At 43.0% G+C, this 16977-nt stretch overlaps 1 protein-coding gene across 1 annotated transcript in view; it reads right to left on the bottom strand.

The window, feature by feature from the left end:
- Window positions 1-3619, bottom strand: part of LOC138638468 (claudin-10-like) — a 50769-nt gene extending 47150 nt beyond the window's left edge. The window contains exon 1 of the mRNA XM_069727795.1: window positions 3082-3619. Within this exon, the coding sequence (XP_069583896.1) occupies window positions 3082-3298 (217 nt within the window). The 5' untranslated portion in view covers window positions 3299-3619. The remainder of the gene's footprint in view (window positions 1-3081) is intronic.
- Between the last annotated feature and the right edge of the window lie 13358 nt (window positions 3620-16977).

Here is a 16977-nt window from a genome sequence, read left to right as displayed (position 1 = left end):
TGAAAAATCCGCGGGTAAAAGGCACTACGTTTTACCTGCGGATTTACTGCGGATTTCACCTGCGGATTCCTATTGAGGAATAGGTGTAAAACGCTGCGGAATCCGCACAAAGAATTGACATGCTGCGGAAAATACAACGCAGCGTTTCCGTGCGGTATTTTCCGCACCATGGGCACAGCGGATTTGGTTTTCCATAGGTTTACATGGTACTGTAAACCTGATGGAACACTGCTGCGGATCCGCAGCGGCCAATCCGCTGTGGATCCGCAGCCAAATCCGCACCGTGTGCACATAGCCTAATTCTAAAGGTATGTGCACACGCTTCGGAAAACGCTGCGGATCCGCAGCAGTTTCCCATGAGTTTACATTTCAATGTAAACCTATGGGAAACAAAAATCGCTGTACACATGCTGCGGAAAAACTGCACGGAAACGCAGCGGTTTACATTCCGCAGCATGTCACTTCTTTCTGCGGATTCCACAGCGGTTTTACAACTGCTCCAATAGAAAATCGCAGTTGTAAAACCGCAGTGAAATGCGCAGAAAAACCGCGGTAAATCTGCCATAAATCCGCAGCGGTTTAGCACTGCGGATTTATCAAATCCGCTGCGGAAAAATCCGCAGAGGACCAGAATACGTGTGCACATACCGAAACCCTAACCCTAACCCTAACCCTACCCCTAACCCTACCCCTAACCCTACCCCTAACCCTACCCCTAACCCTACCCCTAACCCTACCCCTACCCCTACCCCTAACCCTACCCCTAACCCTACCCCTAACCCTAACCCTAACCCTAGTTCTAACTCCAACCTTAGTGAAAAAAAAAAAAAATTCTTTATTTTATTATTGTCCCTATCTATGGGGGACAAATGGGGGGGGTCATTTACTGTTTTTTTATTTTGACCACTGTGATAGATTATATCACAGTGATCAAAATTCACATTGGAACGAATCTGCCGGCCGGCAGATTCGGCGGGCGCACTGCGCATGCGCCCGCCATTTTGGAACATGGCGGCGCTCGGGGAAGAAGACGGACGGGACCCCGCCAGGATCGGTAAGTATAAGGGGGGGAGATCAGGGCACAGGGGGGGGAGATCAGGGCACGGGGGGGGCGTCGGAGCACGGGGGGGGAGGGATCGGAGCATGGGGGAGAGTGATCGGTGTGCGGGCGGGTGGATCGGTGTGCAGGGGGGGTGGATCGGTGTGCAGGGGGGGTGGTTCGGAGCACGGGGGGGGATCGGAGTGCGGGGGGGTTTGATTGGAGCACGGGGGGGTGTGATTGGAGCACGGGGGGAGCGGACAGGAGGACGGGGGAGCGGAGCACAGGACGGAGGGGAGCGGGCCACAGATCGGGGGGCTGGGGGGGCGATCGGTGGGGTGGGGGCACATTAGTATTTCCAGCCATGGCCGATGATATTGCAGCATCGGCCATGGCTGGATTGTAATATTTCACCATTTTTTTAGGTGAAATATTACAAATCGCTCTGATTGGCAGTTTCACTTTCAACAGCCAATCAGAGCGATCGTAGCCACGAGGGGGTGAAGCCACCCCCCCTGGGCTAAACTACCACTCCCCCTGTCCCTGCAGATCGGGTGAAATGGGAGTTAACCCTTTCACCCGGCCTGCAGGGACGCGATCTTTCTGTGACACAGCATATGCGTCACAGGTCGGATTGGCACCGACTTTCATGACGCATACGCTGTGTCACAGGTCGGGAAGGGGTTAAAAGACGTATTGGCGGTCATTAAGGGGTTAAATTGTCTTAACTTATACTGAATTTATTGTCTGTACATGTCCCCGCTTAATTGTAAAGTGCTGCGGAATATGTTGGCGCTATATAAATAAAAATTATTATTATTATAATGGCAAGCTCTCAAGACTAGTCGGGTCTCTTTATTAGGCATTTCTTTCCTTATCCTAATGTTTTAGAATTGTCGCATCTTTTGAGCTCATCTGCAGTCTCTATCTAGAGTCAGGTTTCTATTTGTCGCATTTTTTATTTATTTTTTTCAAAAAATGAATGACTTTTTAAAAGTCATTCATTTTTGGTGCTAAAACGGTCACAAAAAAAACAGATGAAGACAAAACTAAAGAGCATTTTGGATTTTCTGCGTGCGCTATTTTGAAGAATTTGGCACAAAAAAAAATCAGCGAATACAAAAAAACATAAAAAAAGAAAAGTGACTCCAAGAATCTGCAAATAATGACCTTAAAATGCCACAAGTTTTTTATTTTTGGAGCCAGAGGGACTCATTGTGCCTCTCTTCAGACTTCACATACTGTAACTGCAACGGGTGCATGGGGAGGTAGAAATGCATTACAGTTTATTAAGAGGGATCTCGGTGCATTTGGTCTTCATTGACGTCTCAGGGATCACAAAAATACAGCTAGTCTATCCTATTTCAGCTCGCTTGATATAAATGTTCTTACATTGTTTCTGGCACACACGTGGCAATTCGGTGGAGACTATAAAATGGCGGCTGTAAATCGGTCACTCCCTTAGGATCTATTAGACATGAAGTCTTCTAACTAGGGAATATTCTGTCCTACCTAGGATCTGTTCAGAGACGAAATTGTAATGTTTTTAGAAAAAAATAAATAATTTTAAGATGGAATTGAACAAATTTGGGCTCATTCAGTCGTCAGTGATCGTTAGCAAAAAAAATGATCCGAGTTTCCTTATTTTTTTTATCAGATTTTCATCAGAGTTTGGTCAGTGTGTCAGTTTTTAACAACAGAGTTTCATTCATTTTTCTCAGTTAAAAAATGCTGAAGATTTTTTTTAGCTTCTCCCATCAAACAGTCTGTTAAAAACAGCACACAGACGGCATTTGAGAGCTCCCTATTTTATCACTGACCATAGACTTGCATTGTTGAGTTTGATCTGTGACAAAATCAGACAGGTCTCCATAATTTTAAATGGACCCTTCGGTCTGCAAAAATACACGAACATGTGAAGAGTTCCATAGACTATAATAGGTACAAGAGCTGCACGTGAAATCTATCCTAAGCGAAGTCTATGTGAAGTATACAAGCCTGGGCTATATTACCAGTACTTAGGGCATGTATAGTGAACTTACAAGGTAGATCCAGCAAAGAGTCGAACGTCTTGCAGTTGGTGATTCCAGTACTGGCCGTCGCACAGCTCTTCCACAAGTTCTCATATAGGATGGACGAAGTGATCACGCTGCCGCTTAAAGTCGACGTTTTCCACCTTTCAGTTGACAAAGTGACTCCAGTTACCAAACTTCCAACCAAGCCCAAGCAAAATCCAACCAATTCCAAGGCAGTAGACATGACGGCAGATTCACAAAAATGACCCTAAAAACCTTAAAACCCTGAGAAAACGTATAAGTTAAGATCTTCTGAAATGAAAGACACGACTTCCCATCACGGATTTCCCGGTTAGATAAAACCGCTGGACCTTTGCTCTTTGGTCTGACGCTACAGTGTGTGATAAGGAGTTTCAAGCCCATCATTAGTGTGACACACACATTTCCACACATCCTACATCTTATCTAACTGCAAAGTTCTCACATACTGAAGTTTATTGTTCTTGTAACAGTCACTTCTGCCGGGATGTAACCGATGATTCACACAATGGTTCTAGTATGAGATGACAAGTTCTAGTTCGATATTCAATATACACCTAATTACTAAAGAAATTTGCCTGTTTAGCAATGTTCCTTGATTTATAAGCAAAGTGTTGTTCTGAAAAAGGAATCTACGTAAACATAGCACAACATTTTTGTATTATTACTTTCCATATTTAAAGGGAACCTGTCACCAAATTTTTCTCATATAGAGTACGGCCAGCACCTGTACACCCTTATATACAACATTCTATAATGTTGTATATAAGTCCCCATTGTGCTCTGCATAGCACAAAAATAGCCTTTATCATACTCATCTACAGCATGGTCCGGTCCGATGGGCGTCTCTGGTCTTGATACGGCGCTTCCTCTTTTCTCGCGATCGTCATTCTCTTTCTTGCTTCATGTGGATGATGCGTCCTACATAATCTACATCGTGCCCCCATCGCGCTTCTGCACAGGCATACTTCTGTGTGCCCTGCTGAGGACAGAGCAAAGTAATGTAGTGCACCATGTAACGGCACCCTTTCCCCATGCATGCGCCGGCTTCTTCCAGCACCTCTCCAAGTAATTGAGAGATTTCTTGCCATGCTATGTGAGAGACCGGTTAATTACCTGGACTGATGCTGGGAAAAGGGTGCAGTGCGGCACTGGATTAGTCTCATTTCTAGCTGTACTCCCCAGCTAGATTTTCAAACTATAATTTCTCTGAAATATGTAGCCAGGATCTGATTCATGCTGCCATTGATTTTGGCAGCAATAATCAGATGACAGGTTGTCTCATGAAGAAAATTCCTACTGAAAGAAAAGTTGGCCTGCCACAGTCCTGGCTTATCTAACCACGGGCATACTGCTATAAGCCATGTCTGGACATTTATGGCCACAGCACAGAAAAGTAGCATTCAATACTGGCCTGCCTGAATGGCCACTCTGGTTCATTGCTAAGGTTCTGCGTGGGAGGACCACCGTTATGGAGCTTTACCTGCTGCTGTAGTAAGGTCACATATATTAAAACATCATGTCATATAGATGAAAAATCTAGCAGCGGTTGTCCAGTCACTAACGTTGTTTTTAAAATCACGAAGAATGCTGTAAAATAATAAAATAAGTAATACTTAGCTTACCAATCCCCCACCACTCCCTGTTAGGAGTCGAGTTCTCGCCGCTGCACAGGGGGAATCTCAAACCATGTCTGCTGCGGTCTCTCAATCTGCATCAGCCGCAGTGGAGCCTGCTCAGCAGAGACGTCGGTCCCAGCGTCTTGCTCAGTCTGATTCTGTGCAAAGGGTTACTGCTGCCTTTCCAGGCTCTGCCATTGTAGCCTGTACTGATCAGCGGCGAGCAGACGTCTCTGAGACTAAGTCCAGCTTTTCCCCTTCTGAGCATGCCCAAAGGAAGACCTCTCAGTGGAGGTCTTGGGTCACATGCTCAGGTACAGCAGCAGCTCCTATTGGTCCTCTAGGAAGGTCCTGAAGCTGCTCAGTTACTGTAGCAGTTCTCATTGGTCCTCTAGGAAGGTCCTGAACTTGCTGCAGCTATAAAAGGTTTGCATGGCCGCATGGCCATGCGCTAGTATACACTTGTTTACGTGTGTGTGTGTTGTGAGTGAAAGTCGCTCTTTAATCATCCCCTCCCTTGTGTTTGAATGCTCGCGTAAGGAGGATGATTGTAATCTAGTGCCCGACTTGTTACCAACACTGGTACACAAACAGCGTCTATTACTGTGAACTGCCAGTGCGGCGCCGTGCGCTATCACCACGCTTTTCAAACTCAAGTATGGGTGGTTAGTGGCGTCCGCCAGTGCGGCACCGCATGCACTCTCGTGCTACTTAATTATTATTTCTGTTACGTGCGGAACTGCGGCCTTGTGACGCAACAGGGTTCGCTTCTTTCACACAGGGTGAAGCTATCCCGTGTGTGCATCCTCATTGTACCGCCATATAGTCCGTCATTGCTTAGCAGCAGGATCCATCTCTGCACGGTGGACCCCGTGCTGCGAACGCACCTTATTCCTTTTCCCTAATTATTTGGTGCGTTCCGCTAGCCCTAAGGCTGCCCTCACACTATCAGTATTTGGTCAGTATTTTACCTCAGTATTTGTAAGCCAAAACCAGGAGTGGGTGATAAATACAGAAGTGGTGACATGTTTCTATTATACTTTTCCTCTAATTGTTCCACTCCTGGTTTTGGATTAGAAATACTGATGTAAAATACTGACCAAATACTGCGAGTGTGACGGCAGCCTAACACTCCCATTCTCTAGCTGCCTGGTTTCCCCACCATTCCCTGTACTTCCTGTTATGTGCAGTGTCTAGATGGGCATGTGAAGTTGGCACCACCTACTGGCTGCGGCAAACAGGAAGAGCAGAGCCCTGGGGTGCAGGGTACAGGATTGGACCTGAGCCACATTGGAATGGTAGCAGGGGAGTAATACGTCTTTGAGTAATGATTTATTCATTAGTTTACAGAATTCTGGGCGCTTTTTTAAAGGGTGTAGAAACTCATTATAGTAGCAGGAAGCTAGCAATGTCTCATGCAGTGTCCACATGCTCTGACTTTAGCCTACTTAACTTATGCCATGATGCGTTTTTCAATGAAAGACAAAACAAATGGCCTATAGCTTTTACTTCTCCATCTATTACTGCTGCAAGAAACAAATATATGTGTATGCACCGATCAATGGAGAGGAGTTAGGTAAAACAGTTCGATCAGCAGCTCACCTGCATAGACTTTCCTCTTGTTATTGATCATTAACACATCCTCCTCATATTTAACCCCTTATTTGTCATAGATCGATAGATACACTTTTTTCAGTTGCCAGAATTTTTTTTTGTATATTTTTGTTTCCTCCATATTAACAGCTTATTTAAAGCACCACAAGAGCGTTTTTTTTTATTTACCGCTGAAGTGATGTCTCTAATCTAAGTTCATTGCCCCTAGTATTATACCTACCAGCCACAGCATTCTTCTTTTCTTGATACCGATCTGGTCGGTCTTCTGCAAGTTGTGACCTTCCGGGTTGCTTCAGTGTTTGCTGGGCGAGCTGAAGGTCACAACTCAGAGGAGCAAGTCTATGGGCTCAGAACGAGGCCTCATAGACTTACATTGAGAACTTATGACCGGAACCTCTAACTTCCAGTCAGTTAGAAGTTGCGGTTACAAGATGGTGTTGGAGTGACATCGGGAAGAGGAGAAGATGGCAGCTGGTAAGTAGAATACTAAAGTACTAAAGGCAGGGAACTTAAATTAGTGGAAGCACTCCACTGCCGTAATAAAAAAAACACTGGAGTGGTGTTTTAAGCTAATATTGAAAGTGAAGGTAAATACACGTCAGACATAAATTAAGGACTTTTTCTTGTTCACTTTTAATGCTTTGATTTTTCATGTAAGGTTCATCTAAATTCAGTTGTTGACCTATAATGTAAAGCATCTAAAAATTTTAATTACCAGAATTCTGTAATATCAGAAATCCCCCACTTTAGTCTACTAAACTGTGGCTGACCCAGAGACAAAACAACGGATGTCAAGTGCGGTGGTTGGTTGTTGCAGTATTTTCTAAGCAGCAACGCCGGTGGCTCCAGCCAGTACTGCTCAGTTGTCAAGTTGCTGTGGTCATCAGTGTCTTTAGCAGTAGGCTAGAAGAGGTTAGTGAGGAGTGAGGACACATGTGGAAGGATGGCATTTAAGTATGTGACACTTTTTAATTTAGTTAAGAACTGCAATTTTGCATAACAAAAATTGTGAGAATTGCCTTGGATGACAGTGGTGTCTTTTTACAATACAGGTTTAGGTGGTCTTCCAAAGGTAAGCTAATCTAAAACTAACACAGAAGACTCTGGGAAGATTGTCACGTGCTGTATTCCCTTTGATCTTTTAGTTCCCAGCTGAAGGACCCAAACATATCATCAAATAACTTCGGGTAAGACCAGACAAGACAGAAGTGACATGGCCTTGATGCTGCTGAAAGGGATGGTGGAATAATGCAGCTTATGTGGTTTTTCAAACTGATTGTTAAATGGATGCATGTCTTGCCTGAAACAGCTATTTGTTCAAGTTCACACAAACGTATTTTCAGACAGAGTGCTGTCTGTGAAAAATAGACCGCATGTAGACAGCACCATGACCAATGTTACAGTGCCTTGCGAAAGTATTCGGCCCCCTGGAACTTTTCAACCTTTTCCCACATATCATGCTTCAAACATAAAGATACCAAATGTAAATTTTTGTGGAACACAATTGTGAAGTTGAACAAAATTTATTGGTTATTTAAAATTTTTGTGGAAATTCAAAAACTGAAAAGTGGGGCGTGCAATATTATTCGGCCCCTTTAACTTAATACTTTGTTGCGCCACTTTTTGCTGCGATTACAGCTGCATGTCGCTTGGGGTATGTCTCTATCAGTTTTGTACATTGAGAGACTGAAATTCTTGCCCATTCTTCCTTGGCAAACAGCTCGAGCTCAGTGAGTTTTGATGGAGATCGTTTGTGAACGACAGTTTTTCAGCTCTTTCCACAGATTCTTGATTGGATTGAGGTCTGGACTTTGACTTGGCCATTCTAACACCTGGATACGTTTATTTGTGAACGATTCCATTGTAGATTTTGCTTTATGTTTGAGATCATTGTCTTGTTGGGAAAACAAATCTTCGTTCCAGTCTCAGGTCTTTTGCAGACTCCATCAGGTTTTCTTCAAGAATGGTCCTGTATTTTGCTCCATCTATCTTCCCATCAATTTTAATCCTCTTCCCTGTCCCTGCTGAAGAATAGCAGGCCCAAACCATGATGCTGCCACCACCATGTTTGACAGTGGGGATGGTGTGTTCAGGGTGATGAGCTGTGTTGTCTTTACGCCAAACATGTCGTTTGGCATTGTTGCCAAAAAGTTCAATTTTGGTTTCATCTGACCAGAGCACCTTCTTCCGCATGTTTGGTGTGTCTCCCAGGTGGCTTGTTGCAAACTTTAAACAACACTTTTTATGGATATCTTTGAGAAATGCTTTCTTCTTGCCACTCTTCCATAAAGGCCAGATTTTTGCAGTGTACGACTGATTGTTGTCCTATGGAAAGACTGTCCCACCTCAGCTGTAGATCTCTGCAGTTCATCCAGAGTGATCATGAGCCTCTTAGCTGCATCTCTGATCAGTCTTCTCCTTGTTAGAGATGAAAGTTTAGAGGGACGGCCGGGTCTTGGTAGATTTGCAGTGATGTGATACTCCTTCCATTTCAATATGATCGCTTGCACAGTGCTCCTTGGGATGTTTAAAGTTTTGGAAATCATTTTGTATCCAAATCCAGCTTTAAACTTCTCCACAACAGCATCACGGACCTGCCTGTCGTGTTCCTATCACAAAGCAGCTGCATTTATACGGAGGCTTGATTACACACAGGTGGATTAAATTTATCATCATTAGGCATTTAGGACAACATTGGATCATTCAGAGATCCACAATGAACTTCTGGAGTGAGTTTGCTGCACTGAAAGTAAAGGGGCCGAATAATATTGCACGCCCCACTTTTCAGGTTTTGAATTCCACAAAAATTTAAAATAACCAATAAATTTCATTCAACTTCACAATTGTGTTCCACTTGTTGTTGATTCTTTACCAAAAATTTACATTTGGTATCTTTATGTTTGAAGCATGATATGTGGGAAAAGGTTGAAAAGTTCCAGGGGGCCGAATACTTTTGCAAGGTACTGTATTTAATTGGGCAGTACAAATGAGCGATTTTTTTTTTGCTACCCAAATCTGTGAGGTAAAAGATTTGCAGCATGCACTAGATTCTTCTGAATGTTGGATTAAAAAATCGGATGCTGTAGTATAGCATTCGTTTTGTACGGATATACAGTATTGCAATTCTGTATCAAAGGAAACTGTAAATGGTCCTGTAAATTATTAATAGCTGCTGCTGTAAATAAATGGATTGTTTCATCGATGACAAGAGAGGAAAAAAATTGGAGGTTATTATATAAAATTTTTACAATTATTTTATACGCTTTTGTGAACTTAGCCTGTAAAATTGCATGTCCAATGCAATGTAGAGAAGTAGAATCTCTCCCACACATTAGTATCAACTACTTGATCAGCTTTAAAAAACCACATAAAACTGCATCAAAATGACACATATAAAAGCAACCAATATACAAGAGAAATTTTTTTATTTCATTTTGTCTTTTTTTCCAATATAATGCCCACAAACTGAATAAATAATAGATCCATTTTGATGGTAAAAGAAGAGCAAATATGTTTTGCAAATATAGAAAAAGTAAAGGGTCCTGATTTATCAAAATGAAGATCCACTGGAGAAGAATGAACTAAATTCATTACAAAGGCGTGTGCCTTTTAATGAATTTTTCTCATCTCTCAACTGCCTTACACCTGGAGAACATTTTCGACTTAATTTACACTACTTTTTGGTATAAATTATGATGACTTTGTCGGCTGTGCTTGGCCGCATCATCTTTTGGCTAAGATTTTCACACTTTAAAAAAAAAAAATGTCAGGACTGTCTTAAAAACACCAACGTCGCAAAATTCTTTTTCCAACATTTCAACCATTCTTACTCCAGAAAATTGTCAAAAACTGCTAAATGAATGGGGGCCAAAACATTTAGCATACAATTTAAAAATGTAAAAATAAAAAAAAGACTTCAAAACTCCATAACGACTCTGGGTAGGATTAATTTAAAAACAGTAAAAATAAAAAAAAAGTCTAAAAATACCATTGTTGTTTGATGAGAGTCAAAGAGATGGAGGAAAAAATGAATATTTTGCCATTTACAGTGTTACACACATACAGTCCCATTATAATCATTTTCTTACATGAGCGTTAAGATATGATTATTGAATTATAGACAGCTAGTAATGAAAGAGTTACCGTACTAACTGTAGGCGATATACATCTGCAAGCACAATTGACTCTTCTCTGACCCATAATCCCCTTTTATCTTCCCACGGGCTTCTTGTCCCAGGTATTGATATACAATATTCTTGACACACAAGTGCTTTAGGGGACAGATTACAGCAAGCTGACTGCTGAAATTCTGTGTTTTGCCTTTGGCAAATGACTTGCCTGGACATGATACAGAAATGTGCTTAATAATGCTCCAACATTCATATCAGCGTATGTGATTGGAATGATTGCCCTGGAATTACACATTTTCTCACGTTCCATGGCTGATATAATTACACATTTATTAACATTTTCACAATCTTAGTATTAGATGGCATCCTGACCAACAAGCAAAATATTCCTAATTCACTGGCACATTACTGCTTTCATTATTTCTATGCTGTAAAATCACACTATAGATTAGACTTGTACCGTGACATCAAATTGTAGATTATTCCTCTAGTGCAGGGGTGGGGAATATTTTGCTCTGCCAAGGGCCATTTGGATATTTATACCACCCTTGGGGGCCGTACAAACACCACCCACAAACTGCATCCTGACTCTGACACTGGTGTCAGCACGTAATCTTTCATTGCATGCCCTTCAGTGTTCAGTAGTGAACACTGCGTGTGTGTGCTAACAGAGCAAGAAGAAATTAATGAGCTTGTAACAATCAAAATACACCTCCCTACCCAAGAATGTGGTCCCTGAGAATCTGCTCGGGGGCCTGATAAAAGGTCATCGAGGGCCGTAAATGGCCCTGGGGCCTGAGGTTCCACACCCCTGCTCTAGTGAAACATCACAATGTGCATCATTCCTACACGTGTCATCACCGTTCACATTATTTCTGTGCTATCGCTACCTTATAGTATTGGATAATGCCTGCACTGCGTCATCAACTTCTGTATGGTAGATGACATGTTAAAATACATTTTTATATGGTTTTTGTCAGTACTATGACAACATATCACCAATATTTAGCTTTCTGTACTGAGAATTCACTCTGAGCTCTTTTTAAATGCTGTTATGTCAAGCGCATTCATTTGATGATGTTGTAGGAGTGGAAAATGATCTGCACCTCTGAAGATAATATATTGATTGTATTGTGTTGTGTACTGCATGGTAAGGAAAGGGTTAGCAATTATTGCGATGTTTAGGGAGGAGCTTCGGTTATATAAGGGGCTGTTGGGGCCTAATTCACCGGAGTGCCTGTAGTTACAACAAAAGTGAACATCAGCCAGACAGGAAGCAGAGTCTGTCAGAACAGGAATCCTTCAAGAAAGTGACAGAAGCTATAACCTGGGAATACAGCTTAGTGAGAAGCTGGGAGAGGCCTGAACAAGAACATAGTTGGGAACTAGCCCCGTGAAAGCCAGCCACATGACACATTATCATGTGCTAGTGGATCAGAGCAAACATAGTACTAGAGTCTCAATTCCAAAACCCAGGTGCACGTCTAAATGGGCGTTAAATAGGTCTAAGGAGATAATGTCATTGATCCACACCAAGCAACTTGCAAAACCTAATGTGTAGCACAACAGAGGGCAGTGGACCCAGGGGAAGGAAGCAGAGATCGGGATACCCAGGACAGGTGTGTAGCAATACCCCTTGCTCCTCTTAGGCCCCCTCCCAGATGAGTCAGTGATAACAAAAAGAGGATATTTGGCATGACAAAAGGGTATACATGACTCCTGTGAGCTTAAAAGATAATCCTCCCTTTTACCTTTGATAACAAGTCCCCCAACCAAACCAACCTAATGTAAAAACCCTATAAACACTCGAAGCGTTATTTGGATTTAAATGGCCATAACATAAAGTATAAAACAATTTTAACAATAAACTACCGGACAGGGGGTGGTCCTCAAAGCCTCAAAATTATAAACCTCAAATATCCAAATCCCACTTTGGCCCCCCAGGTTAAGTCTTACCACCAGCCGCTATGCACCAGCTCAGGGATAGATAACAACCTGGTCAAACCAAACACCCATCCAAGGTTCCTTGAATACCACTCCAGTGGGATATTCGAACCCTGCTTACTTAAATTCACCCAGGGGGAGTCCAGGACCTCTCAAGATCCCCCCCCCCCACTAATCCGCCATTTTCTACTTCCACCGACTTTGAGGACCTCCCCCCGGCACACTGCCATGACAACTTGTTATGCTAATATTCAATAATACCACAAAACAATTAGCTTTTTAAAACATTCCCCATCGTCGGAAAACATGACCATAAACAAGCCCTCGACCCTAACTCCTAACAAAGGGAGGGTGGGTGGGAGCTTCCTTATTCCTCAGGTGGGTACTCAAAATGATGGGTGCCCCCTCTTATACTGCCCCTTCTCCCTTAACCCCGCCTCCTCCTTGATTTCAAAGCTAAACATTACCCCTCTCCACATGTACCATTAACCCCAAGCACACCACCCCTCCCAAAAACCCCTGTCAGCTCACTAACTCCCATGTTACCCAGTCATGCTGACCTCCCCTTAGGGCCGGGTGCCCCGTACGGCCTCTCTTAACATGTCTTGAGCAGAATAGCTGCATCTATGTCTTTTTTAGGTACCCAGCATCTCTTCTTAGGACCAGGAAGGAGTTATTTCACAGTCCAGAACTAGGTTGCTTTAATAGGCCGTTATTAGTTCAGAATCAGGAACTGCTTTAACTGTAGAAGAGGACTTGCTGAGGGTCAGAGAACAGCCTGGAGAGTTGGAAACCAAAGAGGCAGAAGCAATGACACACTCAGGCTCAGTCATGTCTTTCTTTGTGGTTCCCTTTGACATCTAAGAAGTTCTGATGGGGGCAGAAAAGTTAGAGGCAGCGGATGCAGAGCAGACTGCTTGAAAAGTGAGGCAGAATTTTGAAGCAGTTATGAAGATGAAGTGAGAGGGGTTACAAAGACTGAGAAGATCCCCACCCTTCTCTTGCTGTTTAATGTTCTAACTGTGTATGTTTTACTACCAAATGCTGCTATGTATATTGTATTATCTACCTAACTGCTGTGATGTGCATATTGTGAATAGTGATAGTGTAATACGTTAATTAGGACACTAGATGGGGTATATTAGTGTACATAGTTCACGTAAGAGGAGTCTACTGTGGGTAAGCCAGGAGCATTTCCTGATCATAGTCAGTAGTGCCAGGGAGCCCAGACAGTCCTGTAGGGCCTAGAGCCCGTGACAAAACAGTGACCCCGCAATGTTCACAAGATAAGACCAGAGCTTAAGAAATGGAGATTACAGCAGCACAGGAACGCAGGTGGCTTTATCATGTGGAAGCTTACTACATGGGCAGAATCCCTTATGTATTTTGCGAAACAGGCAGGGGAACACCTAAAAGTAGTGAAGCTGGACAGGGAGGACGCTGTGGTCCCGAACCAGGTGGCACGAGCCAGGAACATGCTGAAGGACATGAGGTAGAGCATAGGGAAAGAGAAATATATCAGCTGTGCAGAACCCTATGTCAATGCTGTAATGGATTTGGACGTGCAGAGAAAGGAACCAGTAAAGTTCTCTGTTTTAAGTTGAACTTGGACTCTGTATCTTTATGCGTAACAACGCCAGCAGCAGAACTTCAGCAGCCCCGATGGGATTCTGACGGTGCACAAGGTAGAGCAGAAGGTATGCTGAAAAGGGGACATTGTATTCATGTGACGGGGAACCATGACGCAATTGAGCAATATATGTCAGCCATGACTACGGCCCTGCTACCACTCACATAGCCATATCCACCGACGTCACAAAAGCACCAGTGCATCATAAAGTGGCAACATTAAAAAATAAATATCCTCAACATGAAGTGCATCAACCTAAAGAATTACTTTCACTGGCCGGAATTAGATATAACCACCTGGAATTGTTGAGCCATTCTGCAAAAAAACTAAAGTAATTTTCATCCTTTTAGCTTGAGGGAAGTTCATAAATTAATCTGCTGCTCTAGAATCAATGAATGCTTGTCCTGTGAACACAGAGGAACTAAAGGAAACAGACATGGGCCCGAGGAAAAAAATATTTAGTCAGCTACTAATTATGCAAGTTCTCCCACTTAAAAAGAATAGAGAGGCCTGTAACTGACATCATAGGTAGACCACAACCATGAGAGTCAAAATGAGAAAGCAAATCCAGAAAATCACCTTGTCTTATTTGGCAAGATTTATTTTGCAAATTATGGAGGAAAATAAGTATTTGGTCATTAACAAAATTTCATCTCAATATTTTGTTGGCAATGAGAGTGGTCAAACATTTTCTGTAAGTCTTCACAAGGTTGGTGGAGCATCCCCAAGGGCCATGGGAATACTCGGTACCGGGCCAGTTCTTAAAGGGGATGTGTCATGGCAGCAGTAACCCGGTCCATGGCCCTGGGCATCCAATGAAAAGGGCTGAAGTAAATGGGAATAAAGTTTATAAAAGTTAGTTTGTGACGCCACCTGTGGTATTCGGCAAATAGAAGATGTTAGCCGACGCTGCTTCAGAGTCCGATGGGGCTGAAGTTGATGAAGCAGTGTTGGTACAGCTCTCCACAGGTAGAGCTAGACCCCACGGCAACTGTATGAATTAAATGATGAGATGATGGTGGCTGTGGTAGGCCGGGCAGTGTCGTAGAAATAACGCAAGGACACAGTAAGGTGCAGTTTCCAACACTTTACTCACAGTTCTCCAGTGCAGAAACGCCAGCCTGGTGCTGTGTCCTTCAGGTCAGTGTTCCATCAAACTCCCACCGGTGGTCCCAGCTCTCTGCAGGTCATTCACTAGGTCCCCCCGTGTGGTTCTGGCATTTTTGCTCACCGTTGTTGTGATCATTTTGACCCCACGGGGTGTGATCTTGCGTGGAGCTCCAGATCGAGGGAGGTTATCAGTGGTCTTGTATGTCTTCCATTTTCTAATTATTGCTCCCACTGTTGATTTCTTCACTCCAAGCTGGTTGGCTATTGCAGATTCAGTCTTCCCAGCCTGGTGCAGGGCTACAATTTTGTTTCTGGTGTCCTTCGACAGATCTTTAGTCTTCACCATAGTGGAATTTAGAGTGTGACTGTTTGAGGTTGTGGACAGATGACTTTTATACTTATAACAATTTCAAACAGGTGCTTTTACTACAGGCAGTGAGTGGAGGACAGAGGAGCCTTTTAAAGAAGAAGTTACAGGTCTGTGAGAGCCAGAAATCTTGCATGTTTTTAGGTGATCAAATACTTATTTTCCACCATATTTTGCAAAATAAATCTTGCTAAATCAGACAAGGTAATTTTCTGGATTTGTTTTCTCATTTTGACTCTCATAGTTGTGGTCTACCTATGATGTCAACTAAAGGCCTCTATCATCTTTTTGAGTGGGAGAACTTGCACAATTGGACGCTGACTAAATACTTTTTTCCCCACTGTATGCCACTTGGAACCATTCACAAAAAAAATGCTGAGAACACAACTCAAAGTATACAGTACATTGGTTCACAAATCCACGGTAGGCCTTAGGATCGTCATAAAAACTTGCAGGAGTGGACAAATGTAGAGATGTTTCCGACTGAATGTTACAGCTGAGTATTAGGCTATGGCAGGTGTGGAGGAGCTGGTGGGACAACTTTTAATCTTGGCCCCTCTGATGAGTATTTCAAATTACTATTCTGTATGATAACCTATAGGCAAAAATAAAAGTATGAGCCATCATGGCTACTGCATGTCCGAACCCAAGGGCCCTTGAATACTTTCAGCATTAGTGATGAGCGAATATACTCATGACTCGAGATTTCCCGAGCATGCTCAGGTACCTCCGAGTATTTTTTAGTGCTCGGAGATTTAGTTTTCATTGCCGCACCTGAATGATTTACATCTGTTTTGAATCCCATTGACATTTTGCATTAACACTCCCTAATGTAATTAAATTAAAATAATTCTGCAACGAAAGAAACCCCGGAGCGTTAAGCAGATAGGAACGTGATTTTAGGAAGGGTGGAACTTTAACTCTTGCAGCTTTGTTTGTATCACTGTGTAGACTTTAAGCAAGAGTGAGTCTGCTTTAACCCCTCTCCGACATCGGGCGTAATAGTACGCCGATGTCGGACTCACTCCCTTTGATGTGAGCTCTGGCAGTGAGCCCACATCTTTCCAGGTACTTGTCAGCTGTTTCAAACAGCTGACATATGCCCAAAATAGCCGCAGGTAGAATCACGATCCACCCGCAGCTATTAAGGCCGGCATCACACTCGGCGTAAGACAATACGGTCCGTATTTTACGGCCGTAATACGCTGAAAAGTCCCCAAAATAGTGGTCCGTATCTCCTCCGTAGGCAGGGTGTGTCAGCGTATTTTGTGCATGGCATCCTCCGTATGTAATCCGTATGGCATCCGTACTGTGAGATTTTCTCGCAGGCTTGCAGAACCGACATACGGATATACAAGGCATCCATGTGCTCAAAAAATAATAAAAACATATATACTGTCTATATATATATATATATATGTTAGTGAGACACATATATATATTAATATTTCATCCAGCGCGAGATAGCTT

Source organism: Ranitomeya imitator, chromosome 5 (genome assembly GCF_032444005.1).
Source record: "Ranitomeya imitator isolate aRanImi1 chromosome 5, aRanImi1.pri, whole genome shotgun sequence".
In the NCBI taxonomy this organism is placed as follows: domain Eukaryota; kingdom Metazoa; phylum Chordata; class Amphibia; order Anura; family Dendrobatidae; genus Ranitomeya; species Ranitomeya imitator.
The sequence above is the reverse complement of the archived record's forward strand: the minus strand, read 5'-3'. Positions and strand labels throughout refer to the sequence as shown.